The sequence below is a fragment of the Oncorhynchus mykiss genome, chromosome 23 (assembly GCF_057628025.1).
Source record: "Oncorhynchus mykiss isolate SJ-2025 chromosome 23, ASM5762802v1, whole genome shotgun sequence".
Taxonomy (NCBI): domain Eukaryota; kingdom Metazoa; phylum Chordata; class Actinopteri; order Salmoniformes; family Salmonidae; genus Oncorhynchus; species Oncorhynchus mykiss.
Window position 1 is genome coordinate 54,392,931 of NC_143044.1, and position 17,729 is coordinate 54,410,659.

A 17,729-nucleotide genomic window follows, 5' to 3' on the forward strand; every position below is an offset into this window, starting at 1 on the left:
GTGTGTGTGTGTGTGTGTGTGTGTGTGTGTGTGTGTGTGTGTGTGTGTGTGTGTACCTACAGTATGTCTGTATTGTGTGTGTGTTGGCATGCAATTGCGAATGGGTGTTTGCATGTATGACTGATTGTTTATATTAATGTGTGTGTAAACCTCTCCTCCTTTCCCTCCAGATCCTGAAGCAGGAGTGGCCCAAGCACTGGCCCACGTTCATCAGTGACATCGTGGGAGCCAGCCGCACCAGCGAGAGCCTCTGTCAGAACAACATGATCATCCTCAAGCTGCTCAGTGAGGAGGTGTTTGACTTCTCTAGTGGACAGATGACCCAGGTCAAGGCCAAGCATCTCAAAGACAGGTAATATATTCATATACTGTATATCTTAACATAGCACATTTTTTACATTTCTCATATATATATATATATAGAGACACCATTTAGCAGACGCATTGATCCAAAGCCACTTAGTCATGTGTGTATAAATTTTCCTTATATGCGGAAAGCACCTCAAAGCTGTTAGTACCAGGCTCTACCAACAGCTGTTAGTACCAGGCTCTACCAACAGCTGTTAGTACCCTGCTCTACCAACAGCTGTTAGTACCCTGCTCTACCAACAGCTGTTAGTACCCTGCTCTACCAACAGCTGTTAGTACCCTGCTCTACCAACAGCTGTTAGTACCCTGCTCTACCAACAGCTGTTAGTACCCTGCTCTACCAACAGCTGTTAGTACCCTGCTCTACCAACAGCTGTTAGTACCCTGCTCTACCAACAGCTGTTAGTACCCTGCTCTACCAACAGCTGTTAGTACCCTGCTCTACCAACAGCTGTTAGTACCCTGCTCTACCAACAGCTGTTAGTACCAGGCTCTACCAACAGCTGTTAGTACCCTGCTCTACCAACAGCTGTTAGTACCCTGCTCTACCAACAGCTGTTAGTACCCTGCTCTACCAACAGCTGTTAGTACCCTGCTCTACCAACAGCTGTTAGTACCCTGCTCTACCAACATCTGTTAGTACCCTGCTCTACCAACAGCTGTTAGTACCCTGCTCTACCAACAGCTGTTAGTACCCTGCTCTACCAACAGCTGTTAGTACCCTGCTCTACCAACAGCTGTTAGTACCCTGCCATACCAACAGCTGTTAGTACCCGGCTCTACGAACAGCTGTTAGTACCCTGCTCTACCAACAGCTGTTAGTACCCTGCTCTACCAACAGCTGTTAGTACCCTGCTCTACCAACAGCTGTTAGGACCCTGCTCTACCAACAGCTGTTAGGACCCTGCTCTACCAACAGCTGTTAGTACCCTGCCTTACCAACAGCTGTTAGTACCAGGCTCTACCAACAGCTGTTAGTACCCTGCCTTACCAACAGCTGTTAGTACCCTGCTCTACCAACAGCTGTTAGTACCCTGCTCTACCAACAGCTGTTAGTACCCTGCCTTACCAACAGCTGTTAGTACCCTGCCTTACCAACAGCTGTTAGTACCCTGCTCTACCAACAGCTGTTAGTACCCTGCTCTACCAACAGCTGTTAGTACCCTGCCTTACCAACAGCTGTTAGTACCCTGCTCTACCAACAGCTGTTAGTACCCTGCCTTACCAACAGCTGTTAGTACCCTGCCTTACCAACAGCTGTTAGTACCCTGCTCTACCAACAGTTGTTAGTACCAGGCTCTACCAAAAGCTGTTAGTACCCTGCCTTACCAACAGCTGTTAGTACCCTGCTCTACCAACAGCTGTTAGTACCCTGCTCTACCAACAGTTGTTAGTACCAGGCTCTACCAAAAGCTGTTAGTACCCTGCTCTACCAACAGCTGTTAGTACCCTGCTCTACCAACAGCTGTTAGTACCCTGCTCTACCAACAGCTGTTCGTATAGCTGAGAAAAGACTAGAACTTAAAACATTGTGGTCTTCTGATATGTGCAGTTTTTTCATATCAATATGGATCTTGAGATCTGATCAGCAGTGCAGCGTGACTGCAGTAAAGACCCCCTGGAACGCGCCCCTGGTCTGCACCTCAGACAGTGATGCCCTACATATCTCAGAGACTGATTTAAACTCTCACCACAATCAATAGGCCAGAATGTCTGCACCACAGAACCAGGAGTTGTCCTTGTCTGGTATGAGCTATGCTGTCCTCCTATGACCCTGGAAGACAGATGGAATTGCAAATGGAAGTAATGGAAGTAAAATCCCGACTCTGTCGTAACACTCACTATGCCTCTCTTTCAGCATGTGCAATGAATTCTCCCAGATATTCCAGCTCTGCCAGTTTGTCATGGTACGTGAAGCCTCTTCCTTTACCTCAGACCAGTTTAGTATAGATATTCCTGCTCTGCCAGTTTGTCATAGTACGTGAAGCCTCTTCCTTTACCTCAGACCAGTTTAGTATAGATATTCCAGCTCTGCCAGTTTGTCATGGTACGTGAAGCCTCTTCCTTTACCCCAGAATATATTCTAAACTGGGTGGTTTGAGCCCTGAATGTTTTTTGTCTGAAAGCCGTGGTATATCAGACCGTATTACCACGGGTATCACAAAACATTTATTTTTACTGCTGTAATTACGTTGGTAACCAGTTTATAATCGCAATAAAGCACCTCGGGGGGGTGTGGCATATGGCCACTATATCACGGATAAAGGCTGTATGCAGGCACTCCACGTTGTGTCGTGCGTAAGAACAGCCCTTAGCCGTGGATAAGAACAGCCCTTAGCCGTGGATAAGAACAGCACTTAGCCGTGGATAAGAACAGCACTTAGCCGTGGATAAGAACAGCACTTAGCCGTGGATAAGAACAGCACTTAGCCGTGGATAAGAACAGCCCTTAGCCGTGCATAAGAACAGCACTTAGCCGTGGATAAGAACAGCCCTTAGCCGTGGATAAGAACAGCACTTAGCCGTGGATAAGAACAGCACTTAGCCGTGGATAAGAACAGCCCTTAGCCGTGGATAAGAACAGCACTTAGCCGTGCAAAAGAACAGCACTTAGCCGTGGATAAGAACAGCCCTTAGCCGTGGATAAGAACAGCACTTAGCCGTGGATAAGAACAGCCCTTAGCCGTGGATAAGAACAGCCCTTAGCCGTGGATAAGAACAGCCCTTAGCCGTGGATAAGAACAGCCCTTAGCCGTGGATAAGAACAGCACTTAGCCGTGCATAAGAACAGCACTTAGCCGTGGATAAGAACAGCCCTTAGCCGTGGATAAGAACAGCCCTTAGCCGTGGATAAGAACAGCCCTTAGCCGTGGATAAGAACAGCCCTTAGCCGTGGATAAGAACAGCACTTAGCCGTGCATAAGAACAACACTTAGCCGTGGATAAGAACAGCACTTAGCCGTGGATAAGAACAGCCCTTAGCCGTGGATAAGAACAGCCCTTAGCCGTGGATAAGAACAGCACTTAGCCGTGGAGTATCGGCCATATACCACAACCCCCCTCGGGCCTTATTGCTTAAATAATATATGCCATTTAGCAGAAGCTTTTATCCAAAGAGACTAACAGCCATGCTGCATGCATATTATATATGGGTGGTCCCGGGAATCAAACCCACTACCCTGGTGGTACAAGCTCTGTGCTCTACCAATTGAGTTACAGAGGACATAAACATCAATGACACTTTTCCTCATCTCCCCTCCACTGTTCTTATTTGGTCGTCAACGTTTCCCCCCCTGTATGTTCTGTCCTCCAGGAGAATTCCCAGAATGCACCACTGGTCCACGCCACTCTAGAAACGCTGCTGAGGTTTCTCAACTGGATTCCTCTGGGGTACATTTTCGAGACCAAACTCATCAGCACACTCGTCTACAAGGTAGATACCTTTCTCTCTCTCTCTCTGTCTCTGTCTCTCTCTCTCTGTCTCTCTCTCTCTCTGTCTGTCTCTCTCTCTCTCTCTGTCTCTCTCTGTCTCTGTCTCTCTCTCTCTCTCTGTCTCTCTCTCTTTCTCTCTCTCTGTCTCTCTCTCTTTCTCTGTTTGTCTCTCTCTGTCTCTCTCTCTCTCTGTCTCTCTCTCTCTCTCTGTCTCTCTCTCTCTGTTTGTCTCTCTCTGTCTCTCTCTCTGTCTCTCTCTCTGTGTCTCTGTCTCGCTCTCTCTCTGTGTCTCTGTCTCTCTCTCTCTCTGTGTCTCTCTCTGTCTCTCTCTCTGTGTCTCTGTCTCGCTCTCTCTCTGTGTCTCTGTCTCGCTCTCTCTCTGTGTCTCTGTCTCGCTCTCTCTCTGTGTCTCTGTCTCGCTCTCTCTCTGTGTCTCTGTCTCGCTCTCTCTCTGTGTCTCTGTCTCGCTCTCTCTCTGTGTCTCTGTCTCGCTCTCTCTCTGTGTCTCTGTCTCTCTCTCTGTGTCTCTCTGTGTCTCTGTGTCTCTCTGTGTCTCTCTGTGTCTCTCTCTGTCTCTCTCTCTGTCTCTCTCTGTCTCTCTCTGTCTCCCTCTCTCTGTCTCTCTCTGTCTCTCTCTCTCTGTCTCTCTCTGTCTCTCTCTCGGTCTCTCTGTCTCTCTGTCTCTCTCTCTGTCTCTCTTTCTCTGTCTCTCTCTGTCTCGCGCTCTCTCTCTGTCTCGCTCTCTATGTCTCTCTCTCTCTATGTCTCTCTCTCTCTTGCCCGAACACTACACAGCTGACTCAAATAATCAACTAATCATCAAACTTTAATTATTTTAATCAGCTGTGTAGTGTTGGGCTAAAACCAAAACCTGCACCTCTTGAGGTGGTCTAGGGCTTGTTATGGCTTGTTTTGGACCTCTCTCGCCAACACGTGGGTCGTATTCTTCAGGTCAAGCACACCGATCGTAACAAAACATATTGCAACGGAAAACAAGCATTTCAGTCTGTTTTCTTCTGTTTGGCTCCTAATGAATACAACCCTGGACAGTTAATGGAGAATATGAGGGATTCCTCAATTATAAATCAATTTCTGGGAGCATTCAGCCAGGAGAGGACTGGTCACCCCTCAGAGCCTGGTTCCTCTCTACCCTGTACAGCCAGAAGAGGACTGGCCACCCCTCAGAGCCTGGTTCCTCTCTACCCAGTACAGCCAGGAGAGGACTGGCCACCCCTCAGAGCCTGGTTCCTCTCTACCCAGTACAGCCAGAAGAGGACTGGCCACCCCTCAGAGCCTGGTTCCTCTCTACCCAGTACAGCCAGAAGAGGACTGGCCACCCCTCAGAGCCTGGTTCCTCTCTACCCAGTACAGACAGTAGAGGACTGGCCACCCCTCAGAGCCTGGTTCCTCTCTACCCAGTACAGTCAGGAGAGGACTGGCCACCCCTCAGAGCCTGGTTCCTCTCTACCCAGTACAGTCAGGAGAGGACTGACCACCCCTCAGAGCCTGGTTCCTCTCTACCCAGTACAGTCAGGAGAGGACTGGCCACCCCTCAGAGCCTGGTTCCTCTCTACCCAGTACAGTCAGGAGAGGACTGGCCACCCCTCAGAGCCTGGTTCCTCTCTACCCAGTACAGTCAGGAGAGGACTGGCCACCCCTCAGAGCCTGGTTCCTCTCTACCCAGTACAGCCAGAAGAGGACTGGCCACCCCTCAGAGCCTGGTTCCTCTCTACCCAGTACAGACAGTAGAGGACTGGCCACCCCTCAGAGCCTGGTTCCTCTCTACCCAGTACAGTCAGGAGAGGACTGGCCACCCCTCAGAGCCTGGTTCCTCTCTACCCAGTACAGTCAGGAGAGGACTGGCCACCCCTCAGAGCCTGGTTCCTCTCTACCCAGTACAGTCAGGAGAGGACTGGCCACCCCTCAGAGCCTGGTTCCTCTCTACCCAGTACAGTCAGGTGAGGACTGGCCACCCCTCAGAGCCTGGTTCCTCTCTACCCAGTACAGTCAGGAGAGGACTGGCCACCCCTCAGAGCCTGGTTCCTCTCTAGGTTTCTTTCTAGGTTCCTGCTTTCCAGGGAGTTCTCTACACCTGCATTGTTTGCTGTTTGGGGTTTTAGGCTGGGTTTCTATATAGCACTTTGAGATATCAGCTGATGTAAGAAGGGATGTATAAATACATTTGATTGGTTGATTGATTCTGTAGTTCCTGAACGTGCCGATGTTCCGCAACGTGACGTTGAAGTGTCTGACGGAGATCGCCGGCGTCAGTGTCAGCCAATACGAGGAGCAGTTTGTCAACCTCTTCACGCTCACCATGTGTCAACTCAAACAGGTGTGTATATATATATATATACACACACACACACACACACACACACACACACACACACACACACACACACACACACACACACACACACACACACACACACACACACAGTGCTCCAGGCAGGTGTGGATCCCACTGTTGCCAACAAATGTAACACACACACACAGACTGTCCTGTCAATCATCCATTCCTGTTCTCCGTCTCCTCCCCAGATGCTTCCCCTGAACACCAACATTCGCCTGGCGTATTCCAACGGTAAGGATGACGAGCAGAACTTCATCCAGAACCTCAGCCTGTTCCTCTGCACCTTCCTGAAGGAGCACGGTCAGCTCATCGAGAAGAGGCCCAACCTCCGAGAGACACTGATGGAGGTGAGAAACATACCGCAGCAGTTTCTCACAAAACGACTCTTTTCTCATTTCCCGAACGCTGCTGGGCTTAGTTGATTCAAGCCCACTGGTTACATCCTGGGACTGGGTGGGACATGGTTACGTCCTGGGACTGGGTGGGACATGGTTACATCCTGGGACTGGGTGGGACATAGTTACATCCTGGGACTGGGTGGGACATAGTGGAGAAGAAGAGGACATGGTTACATCCTGGGACTGGGTGGGACATGGTTACATCCTGGGACTGGGTGGGACATGGTTACATCCTGGGACTGGGTGGGACATAGTTACATCCTGGGACTGGGTGGGACATAGTGGAGAAGAAGAGGACATGGTTACATCCTGGGACTGGGTGGGACATGGTTACATCCTGGGACTGGGTGGGACATGGTTACGTCCTGGGACTGGGTGGGACATGGTTACATCCTGGGACTGGGTGGGACATAGTGGAGAAGAAGAGGACATGGTTACATCCTGGGACTGGGTGGGACATGGTTACATCCTGGGACTGGGTGGGACATGGTTACATCCTGGGACTGGGTGGGACATGGTTACATCCTGGGACTGGGTGGGACATGGTTACGTCCTGGGACTGGGTGGGACATGGTTACATCCTGGGACTGGGTGGGACATAGTGGAGAAGAAGAGGACATGGTTACATCCTGGGACTGGGTGGGACATGGTTACATCCTGGGACTGGGTGGGACATGGTTACATCCTGGGACTGGGTGGGACATGGTTACATCCTGGGACTGGGTGGGACATGGTTACATCCTGGGACTGGGTGGGACATGGTTACATCCTGGGACTGGGTGGGACATGGTTACATCCTGGGACTGGGTGGGACATGGTAACATCCTGGGACTGGGTGGGACATGGTTACATCCTGGGACTGGGTGGGACATGGTTACATCCTGGGACTGGGTGGGACATGGTAACATCCTGGGACTGGGTGGGACATGGTTACATCCTGGGACTGGGTGGGACATGGTTACATCCTGGGACTGGGTGGGACATGGTTACATCCTGGGACTGGGTGGGACATAGTGGAGAAGAAGAGGACATGGTTACGTCCTGGGACTGGGTGGGACATGGTTACATCCTGGGACTGGGTGGGACATAGTGGAGAAGAAGAGGACATGGTTACATCCTGGGACTGGGTGGGACATGGTGGAGAAGTAGAGGACATGGTTACATCCTGAGTGGGACATAGTGGAGAAGAAGAGGACATGGTTACATCCTGGGACTGGGTGGGACATGGTGGAGAAGTAGAGGACATGGTTACATCCTGGGTGGGACATAGTGGAGAAGAAGAGGACATGGTTACATCCTGGGTGGGACATAGTGGAGAAGAAGAGGACATGGTTACATCCTGGGTGGGACATGGTGGAGAAGTAGAGGACATGGTTACATCCTGGGTGGGACATGGTGGAGAAGAAGAGGACATGGTTAGGTCCTGGGTGGGACATGGTGGAGAAGAAGAGGACATGGTTAGGTCCTGGATGGGATATGGTGGAGAAGAAGAGGACATGGTTAGGTCCTGGGTGGGACATGGTGGAGAAGAAGAGGACATGGTTAGGTCCTGGGTGGGACATGGTGGAGAAGAAGAGGACATGGTTAGGTCCTTGGTGGGACATGGTGGAGAAGAAGAGGACATGGTTAGGTCCTGGGTGGGACATGGTGGAGAAGAAGAGGACATGGTTAGGTCCTGGGTGGGACATGGTGGAGAAGTAGAGGACATGGTTAGGTCCTGGGTGGGACATGGTGGAGAAGAAGAGGACATGGTTAGGTCCTGGGTGGGACATGGTGGAGAAGTAGAGGACATGGTTAGGTCCTGGGTGGGACATGGTGGAGAAGAAGAGGACATGGTTAGGTCCTGGGTGGGACATGGTGGAGAAGAAGAGGACATGGTTAGGTCCTGGGTGGGACATGGTGGAGAAGAAGAGGACATGGTTAGGTCCTGGGTGGGACATGGTGGAGAAGAAGAGGACATGGTTAGGTCCTGGGTGGGACATGGTGGAGAAGAAGAGGACATGGTTAGGTCCTGGGTGGGACATGGTGGAGAAGAAGAGGACATGGTTAGGTCCTGGGTGGGACATAGTGGAGAAGAAGAGGACATGGTTAGGTCCTGGGTGGGACATGGTGGAGAAGAAGAGGACATGGTTAGGTCCTGGGTGGGACATGGTGGAGAAGAAGAGGACATGGTTAGGTCCTGGGTGGGACATGGTGGAGAAGAAGAGGACATGGTTAGGTCCTGGGTGGGACATAGTGGAGAAGTAGAGGACATGGTTAGGTCCTGGGTGGGACATAGTGGAGAAGAAGAGGACATGGTTAGGTCCTGGGTGGGACATGGTGGAGAAGAAGAGGACATGGTTAGGTCCTGGGTGGGACATGGTGGAGAAGAAGAGGACATGGTTAGGTCCTGGGTGGGACATGGTGGAGAAGAAGAGGACATGGTTAGGTCCTGGGTGGGACATGGTGGAGAAGTAGAGGACATGGTTAGGTCCTGGGTGGGACATAGTGGAGAAGAAGAGGACATGGTTAGGTCCTGGGTGGGACATAGTGGAGAAGAAGAGGACATGGTTAGGTCCTGGGTGGGACATGGTGGAGAAGAAGAGGACATGGTTAGGTCCTGGGTGGGACATGGTGGAGAAGTAGAGGACATGGTTAGGTCCTGGGTGGGACATAGTGGAGAAGAAGAGGACATGGTTAGGTCCTGGGTGGGACATAGTGGAGAAGAAGAGGACATGGTTAGGTCCTGGGTGGGACATAGTGGAGAAGAAGAGGACATGGTTAGGTCCTGGGTGGGACATAGTGGAGAAGAAGAGGACATGGTTAGGTCCTGGGTGGGACATAGTGGAGAAGAAGAGGACATGGTTAGGTCCTGGGTGGGACATAGTGGAGAAGAAGAGGACATGGTTAGGTCCTGGGTGGGACATAGTGGAGAAGAAGAGGACATGGTTAGGTCCTGGGTGGGACATGGTGGAGAAGAAGAGGACATGGTTAGGTCCTGGGTGGGACATAGTGGAGAAGAAGAGGACATGGTTAGGTCCTGGGTGGGACATAGTGGAGAAGAAAAGGACATGGTTAGGTCCTGGGTGGGACATGGTGGAGAAGAAGAGGACATGGTTAGGTCCTGGGTGGGACATGGTGGAGAAAAGAGGACATGGTTACACCCTGGGACTGGGTGGGACATGGTGGAGAAGAAGAGGACATGGTTAGGTCCTGGGTGGGACATAGTGGAGAAGAAGAGGACATGGTTAGGTCCTGGGTGGGACATAGTGGAGAAGAAGAGGACATGGTTAGGTCCTGGGTGGGACATAGTGGAGAAGAAGAGGACATGGTTAGGTCCTGGGTGGGACATGGTGGAGAAGAAGAGGACATGGTTAGGTCCTGGGTGGGACATAGTGGAGAAGAAGATGACATGGTCACATCCTGGGACTGGGTGGGACATAGTGGAGAAGAAGAGGACATGGTTAGGTCCTGGGACTGGGTGGGACATGGTGGAGAAGAAAAGGACATGGTTACGTCCTGGGACTGGGTGGGACATAGTGGAGAAGAAGAGGACATGGTTAGGTCCTGGGTGGGACATGGTGGAGAAGAAGAGGACATGGTTAGGTCCTGGGTGGGACATGGTGGAGAAGAAGAGGACATGGTTACATCCTGGGACTGGGTGGGACATAGTGGAGAAGAAGAGGACATGGTTAGGTCCTGGGACTGGGTGGGACATGGTGGAGAAGAAGAGGACATGGTTACGTCCTGGGACTGGGTGGGACATGGTGGAGAAGAAGAGGACATGGTTACGTCCTGGGTGGGACATAGTGGAGAAGAAGAGGACATGGTTACATCTTGGTCCTGGGTGGGACATGGTGGAGAAGAAGAGGACATGGTTACGTCCTGGGACTGGGTGGGACATAGTGGAGAAGAAGAGGACATGGTTACATCCTGGGACTGGGTGGGACATGGTTACATCCTGGGACTGGGTGGGACATAGTGGAGAAGAAGAGGACATGGTTAGGTCCTGGGTGGGACATGGTGGAGAAGAAGAGGACATGGTTAGGTCCTGGGTGGGACATGGTGGAGAAGTAGAGGACATGGTTAGGTCCTGGGTGGGACATAGTGGAGAAGTAGAGGACATGGTTAGGTCCTGGGTGGGACATGGTGGAGAAGAAGAGGACATGGTTAGGTCCTGGGTGGGACATGGTGGAGAAAAGAGGACATGGTTACACCCTGGGACTGGGTGGGACATGGTGGAGAAGTAGAGGACATGGTTAGGTCCTGGGTGGGACATGGTGGAGAAGAAGAGGACATGGTTAGGTCCTGGGTGGGACATGGTGGAGAAGAAGAGGACATGGTTAGGTCCTGGGTGGTACATAGTGGAGAAGAAGAGGACATGGTTAGGTCCTGGGTGGGACATGGTGGAGAAGTAGAGGACATGGTTACATCCTGGGACTGGGTGGGACATGGTGGAGAAGTAGAGGACATGGTTACATCCTGAGTGGGACATAGTGGAGAAGAAGAGGACATGGTTAGGTCCTGGGTGGGACATAGTGGAGAAGAAGAGGACATGGTTAGGTCCTGGGTGGGACATAGTGGAGAAGAAGAGGACATGGTTAGGTCCTGGGTGGGACATGGTGGAGAAGAAGAGGACATGGTTAGGTCCTGGGTGGGACATGGTGGAGAAGTAGAGGACATGGTTAGGTCCTGGGTGGGACATGGTGGAGAAGAAGAGGACATGGTTAGGTCCTGGGTGGGACATGGTGGAGAAGAAGAGGACATGGTTACATCCTGGGACTGGGTGGGACATGGTGGAGAAGAAGAGGACATGGTTAGGTCCTGGGTGGGACATGGTGGAGAAGAAGAGGACATGGTTACATCCTGGGACTGGGTGGGACATGGTGGAGAAGAAGAGGACATGGTTAGGTCCTGGGTGGGACATAGTGGAGAAGAAGAGGACATGGTTACATCCTGGGACTGGGTGGGACATAGTGGAGAAGAAGAGGACATGGTTAGGTCCTGGGTGGGACATAGTGGAGAAGAAGAGGACATGGTTACATCCTGGGACTGGGTGGGACATAGTGGAGAAGAAGAGGACATGGTTAGGTCCTGGGTGGGACATGGTGGAGAAAAGAGGACATGGGAAAAGGCCTGGGTTTCTTTAAAACTATTAAGTCAACGTTAATGCAGGTTGGAAACTCAGGAGGGCTGTTATGAAAACCACTAAATATACAAAACAGATCCTTCAAATTAAACAGTAACCCCTCCCTCCTCCCCCTCTCTCTCCCCCTTCCTCCCCCCCCACCTCCTCCTCCCCCCTTCTCTCCTCTCCTCCTCTCTCCTCTTCCCCTCTCTCTCCTCCCCCCTTCTCTCCTCCTCCCCCCTTCTCTCCTCCTCTCTCTCCTCCTCTCTCCTCCTCCCCCTTCTCTCCTCCTCTCTCTCCTCCTCCCCCCTTCTCTCCTCCTCTCTCTCCCTCTCTCTCCTCCTCCCCCCTTCTCTCCTCTCCTCCTCTCTCCTCTTCCCCCTCTCCTCCTCTCTCTCCTCCTCCCCCCTTCTCTCCTCCTCTCTCTCCTCCTCCCCCCTTCTCTCCTCCTCTCTCTCCTCCTCTCTCCTCTCCTCCTCTCTCCTCCTCCTCTCTCTCCCCTTCTCTCTCTCCTCCTCTCCTCCAGGCTCTCCACTACATGTTGCTGGTGTCTGAGGTGGAGGAGACAGAGATCTTTAAGATCTGTCTGGAGTACTGGAACCATCTGGCTGCAGAGCTTTACAGGGAGAGCCCCTTCTCCACCTCCACCTCCCCCCTGCTGTCTGGATCACAACACTTTGATGTCCCTCCTCGCAGACAGCTCTACCTGCCTGTACTCTCCAAGGTGACCAGACAGACGGACAGGCCGGACTGACTGGCTGACAGACAGACACACTCACTCTTGCTCTCTTGGGGTCACAGTGTGTATGTGAGAGCTAGCGGAGAGGGAGAGAATTTGTTGGCACATGGTCAGAGTGTGTGGTCCAGATAATTTGTTGGCATGAAGTGTGTGTGTGTGTGTGTGTGTGTCTGTGTCTCTCTCTCTCTGTGTCTGTCTCTCTCTCTGTGTGTCTGTGTTTCTCTCTGTGTGTCTGTTTCTCTCTGTGTGTCTGTGTTTCTCTCTGTGTGTCTGTGTGTTTCTCTCTGTGTGTCTGTGTGTTTCTCTCTGTGTGTCAGTGTCTCTCTCTCTGTGTGTCTGTGTTTCTCTCGGTGTGTCTGTGTCTCTCTCAATGTGTGTCTCTCTCTCTGTGTGTCTGGGTTTCTCTCTGTGTGTCTGGGTTTCTCTCTGTGTGTTTGTGTCTCTCTCTGTGTGTCTGTGTCTCTCTCTGTGTCTGTGTTTCTCTCTCTGTGTCTCTCTCTCTGTGTGTCTGTGTTTCTCTCGGTGTGTCTGTGTGTCTCTCTCTGTGTCTCTCTCTGTGTGTCTGTGTCTCTCTGTGTGTCTGTGTTTCTCTCTCTGTGTCTCTCTCTCTGTGTGTCTGTGCTTCTCTCGGTGTGTCTGGGTTTCTCTCTGTGTGTCTGGGTTTCTCTCTGTGTGTCTGTGTGTCTCTCTGTGTCTCTCTCTCTGTGTGTCTGGGTTTCTCTCTGTGTGTGTGTGTTTCTCTCTCTGTGTCTCTCTCTCTGTGTGTCTGTGTCTCTGTGTGTCTGTGTTTCTCTCTGTGTGTCTTGACGGCTGTTGATGTTGGTAACAGGTGCGTCTGCTGATGGTGAGCCGCATGGCCAAGCCGGAGGAGGTGCTGGTGGTGGAGAACGACCAGGGAGAGGTGGTACGAGAGTTCATGAAGGACACAGACTCCATCAACCTCTACAAGAACATGAGAGAGACACTGGGTACGTCACACGTGTGTGTGTGTGTGTGTGTGTGGGGGGGGGGGGGGGGGGGGGGGGGGTGACAGCAGGTGGAATATAGCAGGTGGAATAGTTATGTGTGACTTTCTACATTTAGACTGATTGTCAGTTTCCTTTGTGGACATCACATCACTGTACAGCACCACTACATATTCAATAAGGACCCTAGTCTATTGACTTGATCTACACTCTAAACTCTCTGTGATCGTCTCCTCTCTCTTTCTCTCTGTCTCTCTCTCTCTGTCTCTCTCTCTGTCTCTGTTTCTCTGTCTCTGTCTCTCTCTGTCTCTCTCGCTAGTGTACCTGACCCATCTGGACTATGCAGACACAGAGCGTATAATGACAGAGAAGCTTCATAACCAGGTGAACGGAACAGAGTGGTCCTGGAAGAACCTCAACACACTGTGCTGGGCTATAGGGTCCATCAGTGGAGCCATGCACGAAGAGGACGAGAAGAGGTTCCTGGTCACCGTCATCAAGGTACGGAGGCCACCTAGGGACAAGAATAACGGAGAGAGTAAAATGGGAATAGGAGAATGTTGAGCAGCATCTTTCTCTTTAGGAGAATGTTGAGCAGCATCTTTCTCTTTAGGAGAATGTTGAGCAGCATCTTTCTCTTCAGGAGAATGTTGAGCAGCATCTTTCTCTTTAGGAGAATGTTGAGCAACATCTTTCTCTTCAGGAGAATGTTGAGCAGCATCTTTCTCTTTAGGAGAATGTTGAGCAGCATCTTTCTCTTTAGAATGTTGAGTAGCATCTTTCTCTTTAGAATGTTGAGCAGCATCTTTCTCTTTAGGAGAATGTTGAGCAGCATCTTTCTCTTCAGGAGAATGTTGAGCAGCATCTTTCTCTTTAGGAGAATGTTGAGCAGCATCTTTCTCTTTAGAATGTTGAGCAGCATCTTTCTCTTTAGAATGTTGAGCAGCATCTTTCTCTTTAGAATGTTGAGCAGCATCTTTCTCTTTAGGAGAATGTTGAGCAGCATCTTTGTCTTCAGGAGAATGTTGAGCAGCATCTTTGTCTTCAGGAGAATGTTGAGCAGCATCTTTCTCTTTAGGAGAATGTTGAGCAGCATCTTTGTCTTCAGGAGAATGTTGAGCAGCATCTTTCTCTTCAGGAGAATGTTGAGCAGCATCTTTCTCTTTAGAATGTTGAGCAGCATCTTTCTCTTTAGGAGAATGTTGAGCAGCATCTTTCTCTTCAGGAGAATGTTGAGCACCATCTTTCTCTTCAGGAGAATGTTGAGCAGCTTCTTTCTCTTCAGGAGAATGTTGAGCAGCATCTTTCTCTTCAGGAGAATGTTGAGCAGCATCTTTCTCTTCAGGAGAATGTTGAGCAGCATCTTTCTCTTTAGAATGTTGAGCAGCATCTTTCTTTAGAATGTTGAGCAGCATCTTTCTCGTTAGAATGTTGAGCAGCATCTTTCTCTTCAGAATGTTGAGCAACATCTTTCTCTTTAGGAGAATGTTGAGCAGCATCTTTCTCTTTAGGAGAATGTTGAGCAGCATCTTTCTCTTTAGGAGAATGTTGAGCAGCATCTTTCTCTTTAGAATGTTGAGCAGCATCTTTCTCTTTAGGAGAATGTTGAGCAGCATCTTTCTCTTTAGAATGTTGAGCAGCATCTTTCTCTTTAGGAGAATGTTGAGCAGCATCTTTCTTTAGAATGTTGAGCAGCATCTTTCTCTTTAGGATGTTGAGCAGCATCTTTCTCTTTAGAATGTTGAGCAACATCTTTCTCGTTAGAATGTTGAGCAGCATCTTTCTCTTCAGGAGATTGTTGAGCAACATCTTTCTCTTCAGGAGAATGTTGAGCAGCATCTTTCTCTTCAGGAGAATGTTGAGCAGCATCTTTCTCTTTAGAATGTTGAGCAGCATCTTTCTCGTTAGAATGTTGAGCAGCATCTTTCTCTTTAGAATGTTGAGCAGCATCTTTCTCTTTATGAGAATGTTGAGTAGCATCTTTCTCTTTAGGAGAATGGTGAGCAGCATCTTTCTCTTTAGGAGAATGTTGAGCAGCATCTTTCTCTTCAGGAGAATGTTGAGCAGCATCTTTCTCGTTAGAATGTTGAGCAGCATCTTTCTCTTTAGAATGTTGAGCAGCATCTTTCTCTTTAGAATGTTGAGCAGCATCTTTCTCTTCAGGAGAATGTTGAGCAGCATCTTTCTCTTTATGAGAATGTTGAGTAGCATCTTTCTCTTTAGAATGTTGAGCAGCATCTTTCTCTTTAGGATAATGTTGAGCAGCATCTTTCTCTTTAGGAGAATGTTGAGCAGCATCTTTCTCTTTAGGAGAATGTTGAGCAGGATCTTTCTCTTTAGGAGAATGTTGAGTAGCATCTTTCTCTTTAGGAGAATGTTGAGCAGCATCTTTCTCTTTAGGAGAATGTTGAGCAGCATCTTTCTCTTTAGAATGTTGAGCAGCATCTTTCTCTTTAGGAGAATGTTGAGCAGCATCTTTGTCTTCAGGAGAATGTTGAGCAGCATCTTTCTCTTCAGGAGAATGTTGAGCAGCATCTTTCTCTTTAGAATGTTGAGCAGCATCTTTCTCTTTAGGAGAATGTTGAGCAGCATCTTTCTCTTCAGGAGAATGTTGAGCACCATCTTTCTCTTCAGGAGAATGTTGAGCAGCTTCTTTCTCTTCAGGAGAATGTTGAGCAGCATCTTTCTCTTCAGGAGAATGTTGAGCAGCATCTTTCTCTTCAGGAGAATGTTGAGCAGCATCTTTCTCTTTAGAATGTTGAGCAGCATCTTTCTTTAGAATGTTGAGCAGCATCTTTCTCGTTAGAATGTTGAGCAGCATCTTTCTCTTCAGAATGTTGAGCAACATCTTTCTCTTTAGGAGAATGTTGAGCAGCATCTTTCTCTTTAGGAGAATGTTGAGCAGCATCTTTCTCTTTAGGAGAATGTTGAGCAGCATCTTTCTCTTTAGAATGTTGAGCAGCATCTTTCTCTTTAGGAGAATGTTGAGCAGCATCTTTCTCTTTAGAATGTTGAGCAGCATCTTTCTCTTTAGGAGAATGTTGAGCAGCATCTTTCTTTAGAATGTTGAGCAGCATCTTTCTCTTTAGGATGTTGAGCAGCATCTTTCTCTTTAGAATGTTGAGCAACATCTTTCTCGTTAGAATGTTGAGCAGCATCTTTCTCTTCAGGAGATTGTTGAGCAACATCTTTCTCTTCAGGAGAATGTTGAGCAGCATCTTTCTCTTCAGGAGAATGTTGAGCAGCATCTTTCTCTTTAGAATGTTGAGCAGCATCTTTCTCGTTAGAATGTTGAGCAGCATCTTTCTCTTTAGAATGTTGAGCAGCATCTTTCTCTTTATGAGAATGTTGAGTAGCATCTTTCTCTTTAGGAGAATGGTGAGCAGCATCTTTCTCTTTAGGAGAATGTTGAGCAGCATCTTTCTCTTCAGGAGAATGTTGAGCAGCATCTTTCTCGTTAGAATGTTGAGCAGCATCTTTCTCTTTAGAATGTTGAGCAGCATCTTTCTCTTTAGAATGTTGAGCAGCATCTTTCTCTTCAGGAGAATGTTGAGCAGCATCTTTCTCTTTATGAGAATGTTGAGTAGCATCTTTCTCTTTAGAATGTTGAGCAGCATCTTTCTCTTTAGGATAATGTTGAGCAGCATCTTTCTCTTTAGGAGAATGTTGAGCAGCATCTTTCTCTTTAGGAGAATGTTGAGCAGGATCTTTCTCTTTAGGAGAATGTTGAGTAGCATCTTTCTCTTTAGGAGAATGTTGAGCAGCATCTTTCTCTTTAGGAGAATGTTGAGCAGCATCTTTCTCTTTAGAATGTTGAGCAGCATCTTTCTCTTTAGGAGAATGTTGAGCAGCATCTTTCTCTTTAGGAGAATGTTGAGTAGGATCTTTCTCTTTAGGAGAATGTTGAGTAGGATCTTTTTCTTCAGGAAAAGGAGGAGAATGGGAGTTTGTTTGGAGGATATTTAGTTGAGCTGATGGACAATGTGACAGAGGTGCAGGAGGGGAAGATGTGCTGCCTCTCTGGACACACTGGGCCTCAAGGATGAACATACAGCTCATCCAAAGGCTCTCTGTTATCCATCTGTCTAACTGGTGTGTGTGTGTGTGTGTGTGTGTGTGTGTGTAGGATCTGCTGGGTCTATGTGAACAGAAGAGGGGAAAGGACAATAAGGCCATCATTGCCTCCAATATCATGTACATCGTGGGCCAGTACCCTCGCTTCCTCAGAGCCCACTGGAAGTTCCTCAAGACCGTCGTCAATAAACTCTTTGAGTTCATGCACGGTGAGAGAACTAACTAACTGTCTGTGTGACTGGTGTACAGAGGTGAGTTGTGTGTGTTATCCAGCCTGTCTCACCCCCTC

The 17,729-nt window shown here is 49.3% G+C and overlaps 1 protein-coding gene across 9 annotated transcripts in view; it reads left to right on the top strand.

The window, feature by feature from the left end:
* The window catches only part of xpo1b (exportin 1 (CRM1 homolog, yeast) b), a 75,624-nt gene that overhangs the window by 32,008 nt on the left and 25,887 nt on the right, over positions 1-17,729 (top strand). For 7 of the 9 annotated variants that reach the window (XM_090217702.1, XM_090217699.1, XM_090217705.1 and 4 more), the window contains exons 7-15: positions 171-352; positions 2,228-2,276; positions 3,683-3,802; positions 6,008-6,136; positions 6,346-6,504; positions 12,189-12,386; positions 13,231-13,369; positions 13,686-13,867; positions 17,493-17,649. In XM_090217702.1, the coding sequence (XP_090073828.1) occupies positions 171-352; positions 2,228-2,276; positions 3,683-3,802; positions 6,008-6,136; positions 6,346-6,504; positions 12,189-12,386; positions 13,231-13,369; positions 13,686-13,867; positions 17,493-17,649 (1,315 nt within the window). Of the gene's footprint in view, positions 1-170; positions 353-2,227; positions 2,277-2,337; positions 2,417-3,682; positions 3,803-6,007; positions 6,137-6,345; positions 6,505-12,188; positions 12,387-13,230; positions 13,370-13,685; positions 13,868-17,492; positions 17,650-17,729 lie in introns of those variants that run through there. The other 2 variants (XM_090217707.1, XM_090217706.1) reach the window with 2 other exon arrangements.